The 17,568-nt window shown below is 43.9% G+C and overlaps 1 protein-coding gene across 1 annotated transcript; it reads left to right on the top strand.

Annotated features, from left to right (window-relative positions):
* Positions 1 to 11,745: 11,745 nt before the first annotated feature.
* Positions 11,746 to 14,961, top strand: LOC137796628 (SAM pointed domain-containing Ets transcription factor). Its single transcript, XM_068594655.1, has 5 exons — positions 11,746 to 12,193; positions 12,837 to 13,034; positions 13,229 to 13,276; positions 13,472 to 13,606; positions 14,027 to 14,961. Exons 1-5 carry the CDS (start codon positions 11,746 to 11,748, stop codon positions 14,203 to 14,205), a joined length of 1,008 nt encoding a protein of 335 aa, XP_068450756.1. The 3' UTR covers positions 14,206 to 14,961.
* Positions 14,962 to 17,568: the final 2,607 nt, after the last annotated feature.

Here is a 17,568-nt window from a genome sequence, read left to right as displayed (position 1 = left end):
ACAACTTTAATCTGCGCCTTTTCACCCTGAGGCGGGAAGAGTCCCTCCCTTCTCTTCATCAAGTTCTGGTGAAAACAGTTGCTGTATGCTAGCTGCTGCGGGCTTTGAAGCAACAATTGTTCACTGAAATAGACTTCTGTTGGTTGGGGATTTTCTTCTGTTGGAAAAAGCTCGACCGGTCGACTCCAGAGATCCTTAGTTTCAGTAACCCTCCTGCGCTTCATGCTGCGCGTCGGCCATTTTGCGCAGGATGCCATCAGAAGTGACGTCTCCAGCTTGGCTTAGCTAGTTGACAAGTCGAAAACAGTTGCTGTATGCTAGCTGCTGTGGGCTTTGAAGCAACCATTGTTCACTGGAACTCGACCGGTCGACTCCAGAGATCCTTAATTTCAGTAACCCTCCTGCGCCTCATGCTACGCGTCGGCCATTTTGTGCAGGATGCCGTCATAAGTGACGTCTCCACAGCTTAGCTTAGCTCGTTGACACGTCGAAAGAGCAGCAGTGGCATCGCGATTGGCTGTCTGGCAACACAGTAGAAGTGTTTGTCTTTTCATGTGTCTGTTCCCGGGTTCAACAGTGTGAGGCCAACTTACAACTATCTACTGCTTCAGTTAAAAAAAACAAAAACGTGTTTTGCCGGCACGCTCCTTCGTCTGGTGACGTGCAAAGATGCTTCAGGTAAAAGTTTGTCATGGGGAACACACACAAAAATCAAATACACAGACAAGTTGAAGTTGAGAAACTAACAGGATGGGGTCACGATGTAGAACTGTAGCTTTCATTGTTCAAACAGCAAAGGTGACGGAGCATGTGGATTTGCATAGGAAGATGTTTCTTGCTGTTGGTCTGTGCTGGAAAATATCAGTCCATCAAGTAACCTGACACTCTTTAGAGGATTTAGCCCAGTCGACCAAGCAGGTTAACCCCCTGATCAACATTCACAGCAGATTAAAGACACGGTTGACGTCCGTGTTGTTCGCATGGGACACGCACATGGACGTACAGTAATCGTGTCAGCATGGCGGATGTTTTGATGACCAAAAAAAAACCGGTAAAATTGAGGGCCTTTATCTAGAAGACGGACTCTGGTCATGTTTAAATCTTTCTACCTATTCCCATATGTTTTTTTCGTTCACACTTATTTTTGTGTGTCTGCATTGTTGAAGCAAGGTGCTCATTGCACCACTTAACCTTTATTGACGTGTAACAAAAAAATTGTAAATTGTCCAGCTCTTATTTTGGTACGCCTGCCAATCTTTCAGCTTGTTACATAGAATATCTAGAACTATATATATATATATATATATATATATATATATATATATATATATATATATGGCTAATCTACGTGTCTGCCACTCTGTTGGGTGCGGGAGGGGATCCTGTTTCTTACACACTGCTTCAGAAAAAGAGTCCAGCCGTTTTTCTATCTTATTTCCCGTTTACTAAGAAACTGACGGCGGTTACATGTTGTTATTTTGACTTCCCGGTCTGTTTCCAAAGTACTTTGGTTTAGAGGTAAAAAAAAAAACGTCCAATCCCCCCGTCACCCATGTGTCAGCGATCCCTCTTGGTTGTACCGGTGCCCCATATTTAAAACACAATAAAACACACATTACCACAATAAAATACACACCTTTGACTAATGGCTCCCACAATATATATATATATATATATATATATATATATATATATATATATATATATATATATATATATATATATATATATATGTATATATATATATATATATTTATTTATTTATTTATATATATATATTTATCTCTCTCACAAATATATAGATAGATAGATAGATGTAAATCAAAGTTAAAAGACAGTTTGCAGAATATATATATATATATATATATATATATATATATATATATATATATATATATGTATATATATATATATATATATATATATATATATATATATATGTATATATATATATATGTATATATATATATATATATATATATATATATATATATATATAGAGAGAGAGAGAGAGAGAGAGAGAGAAATTATATAGAAATTATATACTGCGTGTTGTCACGTATGTCTTTAGTCTTCTATTACGTAACCTTACATTTCATTCTCTTTGCCCTCACATCCGTTTTTAAAATTTTATTCCGCACACGTGCAGGACCGGGCACGTCTCCGCAGCGCTAACCGTTTGGCACGCTGCCCGGTTGTTGGAGTGGATCTTTCCTCGATCTCAAACTGTCCTCGAGGCGAGCAACGTTAAAGTCGAACGCATTACTGTCAATAAACCTTCTGTCGATTAAGACATTTAATGGGGCTCCGCTACTCAACACGTACAATTGGAATGCTATTCGTTGCCAACATTTATCACCCGATGCCCCTTGAAGGGGAAATACCTTTGACAAGCCGACTAAGAACTATCGGCAAAAACAGTTGGAAGAGCTGTCGTAACCAAAGTCAGAAACCATCATACTCATATTCTGACAATACCACTCATTCACTCAACAAAGCTTACTTTATAAAGTCGATGTAATATTGACTTTGCTAAAACAACTCGGGTCACCGACACCTGTTGACAGTAGGGCCACCTGCACTAGCGTGACTCACTTCACCATCACAGTGGGCCAATTGTGGCTTTCGTATTTGACATCCAGTCGGTTGCTTCTCTCCGCTGGTTGACTTTCAGCCATGGAGTCGTGGCTCTCGAGCCTTTCAGACAAAGGTCAAACACTTGTGGAAGCAACTGCCATGCAAATTGTATCGGAGGACTGGATGTAAGTAAAGCCAAAAGCAAACAGACATGTTCCCTTCATAGGCATGCATCATTATTTATTCTTACATAAGGATAAAACGGTTTTAATCACAAGGCGATTAAAGTGTCCCACATCATAAAATACAGATGTATGAGCGTAAGCACGCCTCACAAACAAATACACGGGGTGTATCGAGGAAACACACGCGAGGGGGTTCATGCACCAGCACGCACGAATACACGCAATTTCATGTCGAACTGTCCGGTGAAAGGCAGTTTGTCATCGCTCACAGTTTGATTTGGTGTGTCCACAAACACTCGGGAGCCGTGACGCAGTTGGCGCACACCCTCTTTGTGTCTCATGATTAGTCCATTCAGACTTTGTGTGGGCGAACGATATCAAACCCACTGGACAGAATAGAAAATATGTCCTGGGACAGGAAACGAGAAAGACACTTCAGGGTTCGGTGGGCTGCTATCAGAAGACCGGCCTTTTAGCGCAATTACATGGTGAATTAAAGGCGAGATAAGAGGGCGGGAGATTAGATGTGCAATATTTATTAAGTACTTTTATTGTTGTGGGTGACCAGAGTTTTGCTAATAACAAGCCTTTTTTTTTTTTTTTACAAACACCCGTTCTTTCTTTGCTTTCGACGGAGCCACATTTTGTTCAAACTGGCTTAAAATTGTGCAAAAAAGGGCTCCTTTAAAAACAAGCAGTTCAAATGACACAGCTCCCACATCCGTGGCTGAGTTACAGGGAATTAAAGGGAGTAAATCAGAGGGGAGATGGGCTTGTTGACAACGCTTTCTTTCCGTGTAAAAGTACTGTGCAGTGATAAAGATCTCAATAAGCGCTCGTTCTTTGTTATTGTTATTGCCGGCCAGGAAAACTGAAAGGCTGCTGGGAAACCACCTCAATTAAGACGAAAACATTATCATCCCATCGGCTCAAATGGAGTCACTTTACAAAATAGCCTGTATGTCATAGAGATGATGATTAATCTGAATGTAAGGCATATTCTTATCCTTAGTTCTGACTCCAAAAACCACTTGAGAAACTATTTAAACAATCAATTATTGCACAAACAATAATGTGTAATTTTAAAACATAATATATTATAGGGCTGTTAGTCAACACGGATGACATTAAAACCTGAACAAACTACGTCTGCTGCTAACCCCTCACTGTGTGGTGGTTAGCAGCTCTGCAGGCATTAATAGGCATGATGTTATGTTAATGTTTCATTAACAAGGAGAAATATGATGTTTTTTGTCTGTTCAAACAGATCTTTTTTCATGCAAGCAGCTCTATTGAATAAATAGTTCTGTGTTGAAACAACTAATGTATTTTTTATTGTTAATAATCGCAATAGTCATACTCAACATTTCTGTACACATGACATCTATCGTATTTCTGTCCATCCTGGGAGAGAGATCCTCTTCTGTTTCTTCCTTCATTTTTCTCATGACATATGATGATGAATTGGTATGCAGTACTGAACACGATGCGGCATAAAGCAGTTAGAAGTAACTCCACCTCCATCTGCTACAACATTAAAAGCCTGGCGCACCCACACAGGTGTTTTTACTTTTTCTGATTACGCATCAGCTGGTCCGGAGCCAAGACCCGTAGGACTTCCTGGAAAGTAATATCTGTACTTAATGGTTTATCCTGGTGAAAAGAAAAAAGAAAGATGAAGTTGTGAAATCATGAAATCACACAAAGTCACCAAACCTAACTTACCACAAGTGTTTGGGACTTAAAAACATGTGAATGTATGTGAACGCAGTTAAGGAAACCACTTATAACGTGTTAATAATTCATTTTAAAGCGAGTGCTACTCAAAGTTTTCTAATTAAATATTAATAGCTTGGGAGCAGACGCTTTTCAAATATCACCTGTAGTGACATCCAAGCATGTACGAGAATAGAAAAGCTCAAACTATCCTTTCACTGTAAACATAGTCCAATACAGAGAATAAAAAAGGTGAATCTCCATTCAAAATCCTACTTAAGGTTGTACAGGATACGAGATTTAGAGTATTTTAAATGCCTCTCAACGGCGCTCCACATGGACAGCTCATAGCTAACGGTGCTAACGACCGCTAACAGTACAAACGACAGTAAAAAAAAAAATGCTGACGGCGCTCACAGCGTTTGTCTGTGTCAACTGTAACCAGCAGAGCCGAGCAGAGCGGAGGCCGCGAGCGAGCCGGTCAGGACGCCGGCGTGCACGGACACGCAGGAAGAGCACGCCGCCTCGGCTGCGTCGTCAAATCAAGGAGAAGCTCGGCTAACGACGCGCGCAGAGCGGCAGTCGATCCTTCTCTGCTCAGGGAGACTCCACGACATCTTTACTGACCAAGTAGTTATCTGCTGCTATATTCATGTTCAGCATGCGCTTCTTTGAGGAATAGTGCACAGTTATTGTCACAGACATGTACTTGAATATAAAGTAGAACAAGTAAAAAGCTGTTCCACAGAAGAAGAAAACATGGCTCTTGTGGCTGATGTATCTTTATATATTAGATTTGTAATACGGATGCAGTGGTTCCCAACCGAGGAAGAGCCACAGCACAAAGCTGAAGTGTCGTGAGATGATTAATGGGGCAGAATAAAAGGTCTCCGACACAAGTTTCTGTACTATTTTTTATTAGAATATGTTTATGAAATAGTAATACAAATCTTTGGGCCTTTAACATCATCATCATCTGAACTCTTGGAGTTTTTGTGTGGGAACCACTGGTTTAATGTTCAATAATGGATTGTATTTCATAAGCGTACGCCTTTTAAGTGTACAATATTATTCTTAGAAACAGTCGAATCAGCTGTCAAAATATATAGTTGAGTAAAATTTTGAATATTTCCCCTTTGTTGCAAATGGAAATACTTACGTCGAGTATATCTACCTCAAATCTGCGATTAAGGAGGCTCACAGTATCAGTTATTAGAAAGCTTTTGGTTTTCATAAACATGAATAAAGTATATTCTTTAGTCTGTTATCTTGACTTGTCTGTCACCGAAGTGCTGAGGTCAACTAGTAGTGTTTGAGGAGGTCTGAGTCTAAGCTGCAAAAGACACACACACACACACACACACACACACTCACACACACACACACACAAAGTAAACACGACTGGCCTATAAATATAAATTGCAGTCAATGGTAACTGGAATTCCTTTGCACTCACTCGCTGAGTCACTTGCCCTCGCTGCTTCTCACTTTGCACACACCCCCAGCAGGTGCTTTCACTTCAAGTGTAGTTTGCGGTTGAGCTTTGGGCTGTGACTTTCAGTCGAAGTTGCAATCCGCCGCCAAAGAGCCTGGGAGGGTCCGAGGCCTCGAGGCTCAGGGGGTGGGGGTGTGGGGTTAGAGGGTGGTGGTGGTGGGGGGTGGGGGGGCTCTGCGGCACTCGGGGTGAGACAGATTGAAGGGTGCCGGACGCCACACTGCACCTCCGTCCTGCAGGTGCAGCGCCCGGGCGTCTGAGCCGAGCTGAGTGTCGGTCTGCAAAAAAACGGGGACCAAAGGTCATCCTTCATCCTCCGGCGGGACGAGCGCCGCATCCGTCGCCATCCAGTCGAGTCGCTGCCTCCGTCCCATCAGAGCGTCTTCGCCCGGGTAAGAAGACGCCGTGTCTTTTCAGAGAACACAGAGCGCATCTTCTGCGCACCTGGCACAGGATTATCTGTGTGTGACCGTACGCACTAACTCAGTGAAAGCACATTGTGATGCATCTGACTTGAACTTTCTTGGATTAGGAACAACACAATGCATGAGGACAGACGCGCTGCTGTGTTGTGTTTGCTCTCTTCGTCGTAGCCTGTTTTTCCATGTTTCTGTGCGAGTTTAATTTGTGTCAATGTGCGACCAGATAAAAAGGTGTCTGCCAGCGTTCTTGGTGGTTCGATGCTCAGAAACCACAGCGAGAAGTTGGAGAATTCATAATAATTGTTTCACTGCTGTCGGGGGGATTTAATTAAGATTTTGATTCAAGGTGGAAATCGAACACGGCTCTAAAAAGTGTGAACTACAAACAGAGAACTGTTGCATCAGGAGGTGCTGGTGTCTTTTTGTCCTGTCTGTCAGATCTATACTGATCTCTATCATCTCTCCACAGCATAACTCTGACGCACACTATTAAAAAAACACACATTTAGATCTCATTAGTGGAGTGTGTAACGATCACTCAGGGAGCTTTACTTTATGTTTTACTCGGCACCATGGAAGGCTGAACTTGAAGTTTACAGCAGCATCCGCCTTTGTCTGAACCCCATTCAGCCTCTTTAACATTTGAGCACAGTCCAGTAGTGCAATTAAGTGGAAAAACTGTTTCATGTTTGAACACCATTATGTATTAGGAATTAGGATTACGTTTACGAAAAGTTTTAAGGGCATTTTTGACCTCTCGGGTCCCCAAAAATCAAGTCAGACGGTACAAATCAAGAAGAAAACATGGTAAAAAAAAGAAAAAAAACATGTTAGGGATCAAATTAAACATCTAAATCAGGTCTACACTAATATTAATCCTCAGTATGTTTGCACATATGTAAAATTGACAATAAAACTGACTTTGAACGTTGATGTGTAATCCCCACGTACAACCTCTAAACACAATTCACACAATAAATAGGGTCAGTGGGTTAGGGCTTGAAGGAGGTGATGGTGCACAAGTTCTGTTTTCTGTGTTTTTCACTTGTTCACAAACACAAAACATGATGGAAATATCTGTGTTAAGAACAAAAATGGAAAGTTACAGAAATGGTCGGACACATGAAAAGTTACGGGAAGGAAAAGTGTCTGACGATCACCTCTGAAGAAGAAGCATCCTTCAGTCTGACTTTCTGTCCAGATTTAGCAGGAATAAAAAAATTAAAAGTCCAACATGTCGACGAAAGAAAACGAACAAAAATGACGAGAAAGAAAAATGTGATGAGATTATGTTTGAGTCATTAAACGGAGGAATGTCTCATAATTGGGCCGCACATGTACGACAGTTTGTGTCTCTTCAGTGGACGTTAAAGTCACATCCTTCATGCACGTCCTGAATCATTTACAAATGCCAATGTTTTTGTGACATTTTATGATTTAGTTTCAGTTTTTTTATCCTCAAATGGAAAATGTGTATGAAAAAAAACAAAACATGCAAGTGTTCACTATTCGACCATAAGGCAAAACATATCAGTCCCATCCATCTACATTATCTCACTAGTTTTTATACGACACGTTTTAAAACAGCTGCCGATTGTGCCGGATAATGAGTGTAACGTGTTAAAATGACTAATAAAACCCTGTTTTTTTCTTTCTGATGTTCTGACAACCAGCACTTTAAATCCAGCTGCGTGAGCGCACTGCGCCTTAGGCCTGCACGCACGGTGAGTCCATATCTTCACTATCTCTGGCAAAAAAAAAAAAAAAAACAGGTGACAGGTTCATTTCTCCATCCGTCCGTGCTCCACCTCCAAATCTCCAGTTCCAATCTGAGCCAAGTGAAGTTTATCATCTGCATCGCTAACTGTGCCTTCAGCCCAGCCGGCTGTCAAAATCCATTTCCACCAACAGCAAAGCGTCTGCACTGGTTCGCAGGATGCTGGCACGGCGCCACTGCACCTGACTGTCAGCCAAAACGAATGAGAAAAAGTGAAAAAAAATGAAGTAAATTGAGTTTCAGGGGTAAGGAACGGAGAGAGTAATATTAAAGATAGCGATAACGAATAGGAGTCACATTAATCTGCCTTTAAAAGAAACAGCATGCACCTAAAATAGGCCATTCATCCTGGTTTATAATGTGAACGGAGCAGCTGCACTTGTCACTGCTGCCATAAAAAAAAGGGTCTAAAGAAACATATCCACAGATCCAGATCTCTTCCTCCAGCTCCAGTCGTGAAGCCGTGGTGTTTCCCCCTTGATGCCGGGAACCAAGACTTCCTCGGTTGATCCGAGTTTCGCATGACAAACAATAACGAGCAGAAGTAAAAGCATCACACGGCAAACAGTCACGCCTGGCTGGACACACTCCTTTAACGCCAGACAACACAGAGCTTCTCTTTTGTCGTTGTTGTTGTTGTTGTGACGAGCCGGAGAGCTAAAAAAAAGCACGTTGGTCGCTGTTAGATAGACGGCCTTGAATCTCACACAATGACCTTTTCTTTTTCTTCTGCGCTCAGACCGAATCATCCGGGTTTGGGATGAGTCGACTCCCGCTCGTTTTTAATCACCACTCATTAACTTTAATCCCAACACTTCAGCCGACTCCCGACGCAAAACAGCATCGGCAGCGGTGACCGACGGGTTCGTTTCTGGCTGGGTCAGTTGTGTTGGTCTGCATCTTTGAACCACTTTCACATCAGGAATGGGGTTTGCGAGGCCTCGCAAACTCTTTAACTCCATTAAAAACAGCTGTTTGCTGACCAGTTCCTCGTTTTTTTTTTTACCCTAAAAACATTATTCCGATAACGCAGCTCAAAGGTGAGGATGCCCCTTCAAATAATCCCCCCCCCCCCCGTGTCAAATGGGACCAAGCATGTGTGATGAATACGGTTCCCAGGGTGCGAGTCCTTTTCCATCGCTGTCAAAAGGGTGACTTTGCTGAGTAAATGGAGCGAGCGCTAATGCTCCTGAAATGAATATCAGCGATTTGACCAAACTCATTTAGAGATCAGTCAGGATCTTAATCCCTCTCTGCAGGGGTGTGTGTTTGTGTCTTTTTATTGTGCTCCCTCTTCCTTTTGGAAGAAGGTAATATGGCTAAATTTGCTTTGCTAATGGGCTTAGCGCAAGCTGTTACAGAGCACAGTTGACGCGGAGCAGCCGGGCCGGGATCCCGGTGGCTTTTAATCTGACTCCTGATGGAGTGAAAGGGAGTGTGGGTTATAGTTTACGAGGAATTTGGAGATAAAAGGAAGACTGGGCAGGAGGTTTTACAGTGAGGGGGGTTCAGGACCAAAGTCTGGAGGCGTAATCTTCTTTAGGGGCGGGGAAGATAACTTCATTTCACTTTTGGGGAAGTTTAGTTAATGTGTCGATAAGAAAAAAGAGAACATAAAGTTTGGCGTTTGGACCAAAATCATACGGAAAAAAAAGACTCATGAGGTGTAATGTGCAAAGAAATGTGCAACAAAATGGGAAGAAATGTTCTGCTATGATCAAAATGTTCTATTTGTTTAAACTTTTACACTTTTGTCTCCAGACCTCTTTTCTTCTGTGTTTGAGTCGTCGTAGGAACCCCAAATTAATTCCAATACTTGTGTTTATTGTATGAATTTGTTCAGCAAAGCCTTGGGAAAAAAAATGTATATCTGCAAAAAAATCACTTTTCAAAGATATTTTGATTGTAACTATGAACATCCAGCTTGATATGAGCCAGATTCCCCAAAAATGCCTCCTGGAGCGGTCATTAAGACACCTTTTTGGAAAGATTAGGACCTAAAGAATCGTAATCTGCAACAAAAATCCCAATAAAACAAAAGCCTTGGCTTGTTACGAAGGAGTTTCAGTCAAAAAACTGTGTCGTTTGGTTAAAAAAAGTTAAAAAATGACGTATTTTATGGCAAAACATTGTCTGAAGGGGGCATGCTGGGACTTAAAATTGGCGCGGGAGGATTCCCAAAAGGTTAGATTGATACTTTTTACATCCGTGGAGCATTTTCTTCCATACTAAAGATGAAACGTCGTCCCCTGGGTTCATTTCTATCTCCCTCCCAAACGACTTTACGACACATTTCATTTCCTCGCTGTGTCTTGACAAACAAAGCGTGACCCTCCTTGAACATGTGCTCTGTGGGCGCACACTTCCTTTCCACTGATAGCCTGCTTGTGCGACAGCCGTGTGCCTTCCCGTGTGCCAGCTGTGGGCAGGTACACATCATGAAGCCATAACGCGAGTTCGCCCTGAGATTACAACGCCTGTGCTCCAGCTGACGTCCACAAACCGGACGCTTGTCGTTGGGCAATTTCGCCCTGTTCGGGGAAAAGAAAAAGCGCTCGGGTCTTCGTAAAACGCGGTTGTGTTCAAACATGAGGGTTTTTTTTTTTTTTTTTTTGGTAGACGCTCTTCTCCACATTATCTAACTTGATTAAAAACTCCAGCTGACAGTGGAGACAGAAGGCCGCGGAGACGGCACCTTGAAAGCCGAGGCAGGCGGCCGAGCCGCTTTCGGGTCTCAATGCGAGTCGACCCACCCCCCGACGCCTCGGCCTTTCTGGGCCACTGACCCACAAATAAGAGACTCAGTCAAATCCATTTTGCCCCACGGCTGTCAGCGCTGTGTGTGTTTTAACCCTCTTGAGGGGTCATTTCCCCCGAATATCTCCTCCAGGCTCAGGGTTCTGGTATATATATGTAGAGCATCGGCCCTCAACTCAGTTCTGCTCATAACGCATTAAAAGGAGGACTTTGAGTCTCCGGCTGCGCTGATGGAGTTTATTCCCAAACTACCTGAAGAGAGTTGCGGGAGAGGGACTGTCTGAGAAGGTAGTGTCTTTTTAACACTTTTCAGGAAGGATGATCATTGATGAGCTCTTGTCGACTGCAGATTTAAATGTCGTATCTACAAAAAAAAGTTCTGAAAATGCGTGTGTTACACATGCAGACCTGTTGATTCTTTCTGAAGATGTAATGTTGACATTACATCTTTATTAGAGAACAGATTGCTCCATAGATGCAAAAAGTATCAATTTAACCTTTTGGAAATCCTCCCGCGCCAATTTTAAGTCCCAGCATGCCCCCTTCAGACAATGTTTTGGCATAAAATACGTAATATTTTTCCGTTTTTGAACCGAACGACAGTTGTTTTGGACTGAAACTCCTTCCTAACAGGCCAAGGCTTTGTTTTATTGTGATTTTTGTCGCAGATTACGATTCTGTAGGTCCTAATCTGGAGCACTATTTCGAAATACCCGCCACAAAGACTCTTCTCCAGTGTTTGCACGGCTCTCGCTTCGCGTGCGGGTGAGAAACATCGCGTCTAACGTGTCGTTTTCTCGTCTCCAGGTACCAGTCATGTCAAATTCGGTGGGTGGCTTATCCGAAGGCGCGGCGTACGGCTCCCGGATCGGGATGACGGAGGACTCCCTCGCCCTCCTGGATCGAAGCAGGGCCTCCGCGGAGCCCTGGGACTTCGCGGACGCCAAGCCGATCGTCCCGAGCGGCCTCTACCTGTCCTGCTTCGACATGCTCCTCACCGAAGACGCCGCCTGGCTGGTGAAGGTCTCGGAGGCCTCCCCGGCGCCGGCCGCCGCGCCCGTGACTCGCGGGGCGGCGCCGGCGCTGGCGCCCGAGGACGACGAACCGGAGCAGTGCCCCGTCATCGACAGCCAGGAGCAGGGGCTCTCTCCCGGGCTGGAGGGTCAAGAGGACGAGCGGTCCCTGGAGCAGGTGCAGAGCATGGTGGTGGGGGAGGTGCTGAAGGACATCGAAACGGCCTGCAAGCTGCTCAACATCACCGCAGGTACACGCCGCCGCCCACCACACCCGCCGCTGCAGTTTGTCAATCATCAGGAGGGGTGGTACAGTGCTTCGTATCACTGGCGGAGAAAGAAATCTTCAAGCGAGCACACACCAAAAGCTCGTTATTTGCAAGTAAAGGGATATTGATTCAACCTTAAGCTTCTGGATCTTGCCCCCAAAATCAACACGTCTGCGCTCGGGAAGCCGAGACAACAGGACAGATCTCCGAGATCACGTCCTCGCTGAAGCGAAGCCGCGTGTTTGCCCCGCTCCAGGATCTGTTTAATCCGGACATTTGCATGAGTTTCTCCTGGATTGTGACCGCGATGTGCTCAGTGTGCTCTCGTCTTAAGGGCGAGGTCGCCTCTCCGCCGCTCGCGAAAAGCAAACAGAGGAAGCATTGTGTATCGTGAGGCTTCTGGCTGTCACACGAAGTCTGATCCACTGAACTGTGCTGGCATGAAGAGGCCATTACCTTGTGGTTTCAGTGAATATGTGATGTGTAAATGTGGCAGAACATAATACACGCAAGCGTACCGTGACTCAATATGACTTGGATGAATAACAACTCGCCAGTTTTTGTTTTGTTTTTCTCACCGTTTTTTCCCCCCCTATCTGTTTTTTTTTTTTTTCCGTCTTTCTAGATCCCATGGACTGGAACACGGGGAACGTCCAGAAGTGGCTGCTGTGGACCGAACACCTGTACAGGTTGCCCCACGCGGGCAAGGCCTTCCAGGACCTGACGGGGAAGGACCTGTGCGCCATGAGCGAGGAGGAGTTTCGCCAGCGCTCGCCGCAGTGCGGAGACACGCTGCACGCACACCTGGACATATGGAAGTCAAGTGTGTGATATTTATTGACTTTGAGTGCGTCTACATGTGTGTTTATGTGCAGTATGAGCGCAAGGGAACTGTCAATTTTCTTTATTTAGTCCCAAATCAGAAATTTGGCTCATAGGGCTTCATAATCTGTACAATAAAAGAGTAACGGGGATACACAATTAATTCAAATGTCTCTTTTTTTGTCCCCTCTCCAGCTGCCTGGATGAAAGAAAGGTGTTCAGTCGGAGAGACAAAAACCACCGGTAGGTTGGATTTCCTCACACACATGCCCTTTAATGACGACAATAACCGAAACAAGTCATGCTTTGTAACTTTGGGACATGAAATGCGATGAACATTCACCACTGAACCTCTCTTGACCCCTTGCTGTGTGACTCTCCTCTGGCGGTCCCTACGCCGCCGCCTTAACGTCCGCTTGCTGTTTCCGTGTCGTTCAGGCGGCGAGGAGCTTTGGTCCGAGGCGGATTCGTCTTGTTCCGGTCAGCCCATTCACCTGTGGCAGTTCCTCAGAGAGCTCCTGCGTAAACCTCACAACTACGGACGCTGCATCCGCTGGCTCAACAAAGAAAAAGGTTTTTTTATTTGATTTTAAATCTTCTTCTAAGGCCACAGAAACTCTGAAGTTTCACTTTGGGAATCGTTGGAATGAAAGAGAAAAGATGAGGTGACAATCATCTCATATGTGATAGTGATTGTGTTTATTTTACTTTGTATTTCAACTGTGTTCAGCTTAGTCTCAAAAAGTTGGACCATTTTGTCCCCATGTTGTCGGGGCGGTGGAGCCTGAACATTTTGCTTCCTCCAAAGAGCATCGTGACAGAAAACGTTGAAGAACCACTGCCTTAAAGAGACTTTAATCTCAATGACACCACTCGTTTAAATAGATCAAGCGTGCGTGGAAGTGGAATACACTTTTCTCTGAATTGTAAACTGTTCGGTTCACTTTCTGGCGCCTCGTTTCAAACGTCGTACCTCTTCTGACCCCCCGCCAGGTATTTTCAAAATCGAAGACTCGGCCCACGTCGCGAGGCTGTGGGGACTCCGGAAGAACCGACCGGCCATGAACTACGACAAGCTGAGCCGCTCCATACGCCAATACTACAAGAAGGGCATCATCCGCAAGCCCGACGTGTCCCAGAGACTGGTGTACCAGTTCGTTCACCCAGTATGAGGCAGCGGGCACAGTGGGGAAGGGAAAGAGGAGACGGAAAAACCGAAAAAGGACCCACTGTCCCACCATGCACTTGAACACGTAGGCCGGAGATGAAAAGGTGCCGGTGTACGCTCGCGCCGACCAACCCCAACGGCACACACTTCCACCGCCAGCGCTGAAGCAACAGCTGCTGCCTGGAGGCTCATCGGTGCCGTGAGGAAGAGACAAAAAACAAACCAAAAAAAACCCCCCACGCGGCCGTCGGAGGCTTTATTTCTGCTGCAGAACCAAACAACCGCAAATAAATACAAACAGAAACTGCCTTTGCACGATCTGCCTGTTTTAATGTGATGCTAAGTCGTCCTCACCACAGCAAACAGTTCCAAGTGATTGCTCTTACGCACTCCAGGAAAACGCCCACAGCTACATTTGTCTTTGTCTTTTTTTTTTTGTTTTGTTTTCGCTCAACCCGACCAGCGTCTCTGTTTGAGTTGGAGCCAGTTTTTCTGTCACAGTTGATGTGAAACTTCTTGCTTCTTTTTTTTATGGGAGGGGTTTGGTCCTGGCTGTGCTACACACACACACACACACACACACACACACACACACACACACACACAGAGCACTCAGTCAGCTCCTGTAATCCATCATCCATCTTTTCTCTCGTCTAAAACCTACAAAGAGGGAGACTTTTGACAGTTTGCTGGATCTGGATCCAAGACTGAAAACTTTTTATCAAATGACGTTCAACACCCATATTTAGGGTTTGTTTTTTTTTTAAAAAAAAGGTGTAACTTGGTAAGGAGTGATGCATTTCCTAAATATGGCGTCACTGCTGAGGAACCCTGCGATATATGTCATGCTGTAAACTTGTATGTATTGCTTTGTGTTGGTTTGTATCGCTGTGTATTGCATTTTATGTTGCGGATGTTTTATTACAAAGACCCAAAATGTTCAGTCAAAATAAATAAACATGAAATAAATCATCATATAAATAAAAACAGGCAAAATGAGGACAAAAAAAAAGGAGGCCTTGAGTTCCTGAAACATGCAATTTTCCTCAAATATCCATCCGGAGGCGACTCCTGTGATTGCAAGTAAGGTTGTATAGAAGTCTTTGAGAGAATGACCCGACTTTTCACTTGATTTATCACCTCAATAAACATTGTCAACATGAGTTTATGGCCTCAATCTCTAGTTTCAAGTCTTCTCCGGTACGGCATGATGTGCATGTGATGGTCCCATTGAGAGTCCAGTACACCGTGAAGCAGAGTATGCTCTCAAGGGCGGGGCTACCTTGTGATTGATTGGTCACCGGCGTTGCTTTGTAATGTCTGCCTGAGCGAGGAAAGGCTATATCCAAGCTTCAAGCACGACTCAATAAACTCTATTTTTCAAATGAATATGCATCTGTGCGCTGTCTCTGACTCATAAAGCGTTTTTAGTGCGTGTCAAATCAACTGTTCATGAAGCAGGATAAACAACTTTGAACAGTTATAAGGAGCCACTAATCAACAAAAAAAAAAACTCTTTTTTTTTTCACGTGCCGTTTAAGCATTTTCTTCTCACGGCTAACTGTTTCTTTCATGTCGTCCAACGGTTGTTTTTAACGTGTTATAATTGCTCTCATGAAGTGAGCCAGAGGGGGCATATCTGCCAATGAAAGCAGGCCTTAAGCCATGATGAGCGGTTTAATCCCGCAGGTAAGAGTGTGTTGTGGAAGGGACGCTTATCTCTGCATACAATGTAAAGCTTTGTCATTCTGACAGGATGAACCGTGGATCAGGGATTTAAGTCTGAAAGTGATTATGTGATATATTGATGTCATTCATCAGAGCCACGGTGGTGGGACACTTGTGTGGCACACTGCACATAAAAAAACAACAACCCCTGCAAAGACGAGTCCACGCTAACACACATCCTGACCAAGCCCATCTGCAGGGAGGGGCAGATTAACATTATTAAACTAGATTAATCTACCCAGAAACGCTTTCATAATGCTTCATTTGAGTCACTTTCCACGCATTAGCTCGTTCTTCATTTTCATCAACTTGAATGCTCAGTTAGCTCAAAGTTCCTGTCGTGGATTTCAGAGCTAAACAGGCATTTAATTCATTATTACACCTTAACTTTAGCTGAAAAAACGTTCTGCTTCTTCAACAATGAATCTTCTGCAACGTGGCAAAAAACCATGAGCGCTTTGCACCGACTCTCAGAGACGTAGCGACGCTCTGGAAGGTAAAAGATAACACGAGTGACAGAAAGCTGCTAGGACTGTCTGTGTCTGTTTGTCGAAGGAAAGAGGCAAAGAAAACACACACCACCCAACCACAACATGTACTCAGAAAAGCAAACAGTGATCCTTGAAATGTTTTCTTTCTGGGCTTGATGTCCCTGTAACTCTGGTATACTCTGGAATACAATAAAACCCTCAGCAAACACCACAATATCAACATTTAATAACTACAAATGAAGTCAAAAACCACCTGGATTGGTTGACTGATGTTCACACCACAAAGCAGCAGTATTTTTTATACATGAATCAATGTGTCTGCGTTGGGGAAAGTCCTGAGACGCTGTGGGAAGCTCAGCTTGTGTACGAGCTCCATGAACTGGCAGCAGATGTGTGGATTTACTGGATGATACTGAAGGATTGTTGTTATTTGTGTGAATCAGACGTAAAACACGACGAAGAAAGGGAGAAAGCGCTGGATGTGGTTACTGCTGACCTCTAGTGGCGGACTCAGATATGACATAAAACCCAGGGGACGCAGACTTAATGTAAGTCCTTTTCAGACTGGATTTTCAAGCTCACACCGTCACCACTAAATACTCGTTTACTTTAGATATTTATCATAATACGCATCTGGTCCCTTGACGTATTAGTACCGCTCTGCAGGCAGCTGCTTTGACCTCGGGGGGGTATCCTGAGGGAAATGATGTTCAACTCCATTTATTTGACAGCCCACCTTTACTTAACTGATAAAAAAAATAAAAGAAATTACAGAAATGAAATGACTCACATACAATTCAGACAATTATTTGGATAAATCTGATTATTTTTCTATAGATTAAACTACTTAAGAGGATGCAATATAGCTGAACTTAGACACATGAATGCATCAGCGATAACAAATCAATAATCAGATATTTAATATATGGCATAGGGGGAAATTCTTCACGTCTCAATTTCCGGGTCCCGTGATTGTCTCTCTGTGTGTTTAGGTGTGTGTGTTTGTGTGTGTGTGTGTCTCATCCTTACTCCAACCTGGGCTCGTGCTAATAACAATACACGAGCCTTATTTGCTACCGTGGACGGGCTAACAAACCCTCCGGTGTCATTAACTGCTGCGCTCCAATCCACCTGGGCATGCGATCAAT

The sequence above is a fragment of the Clinocottus analis genome, unplaced genomic scaffold (genome assembly GCF_023055335.1).
Source record: "Clinocottus analis isolate CAN_PGR_092001 unplaced genomic scaffold, fCliAna1.0.p SCAF_3, whole genome shotgun sequence".
NCBI classification, from domain to species: Eukaryota; Metazoa; Chordata; class Actinopteri; order Perciformes; family Cottidae; genus Clinocottus; species Clinocottus analis.
Note: the sequence above shows the minus strand (reverse complement) of the source record. Positions and strands in the feature narration are given on the sequence as shown.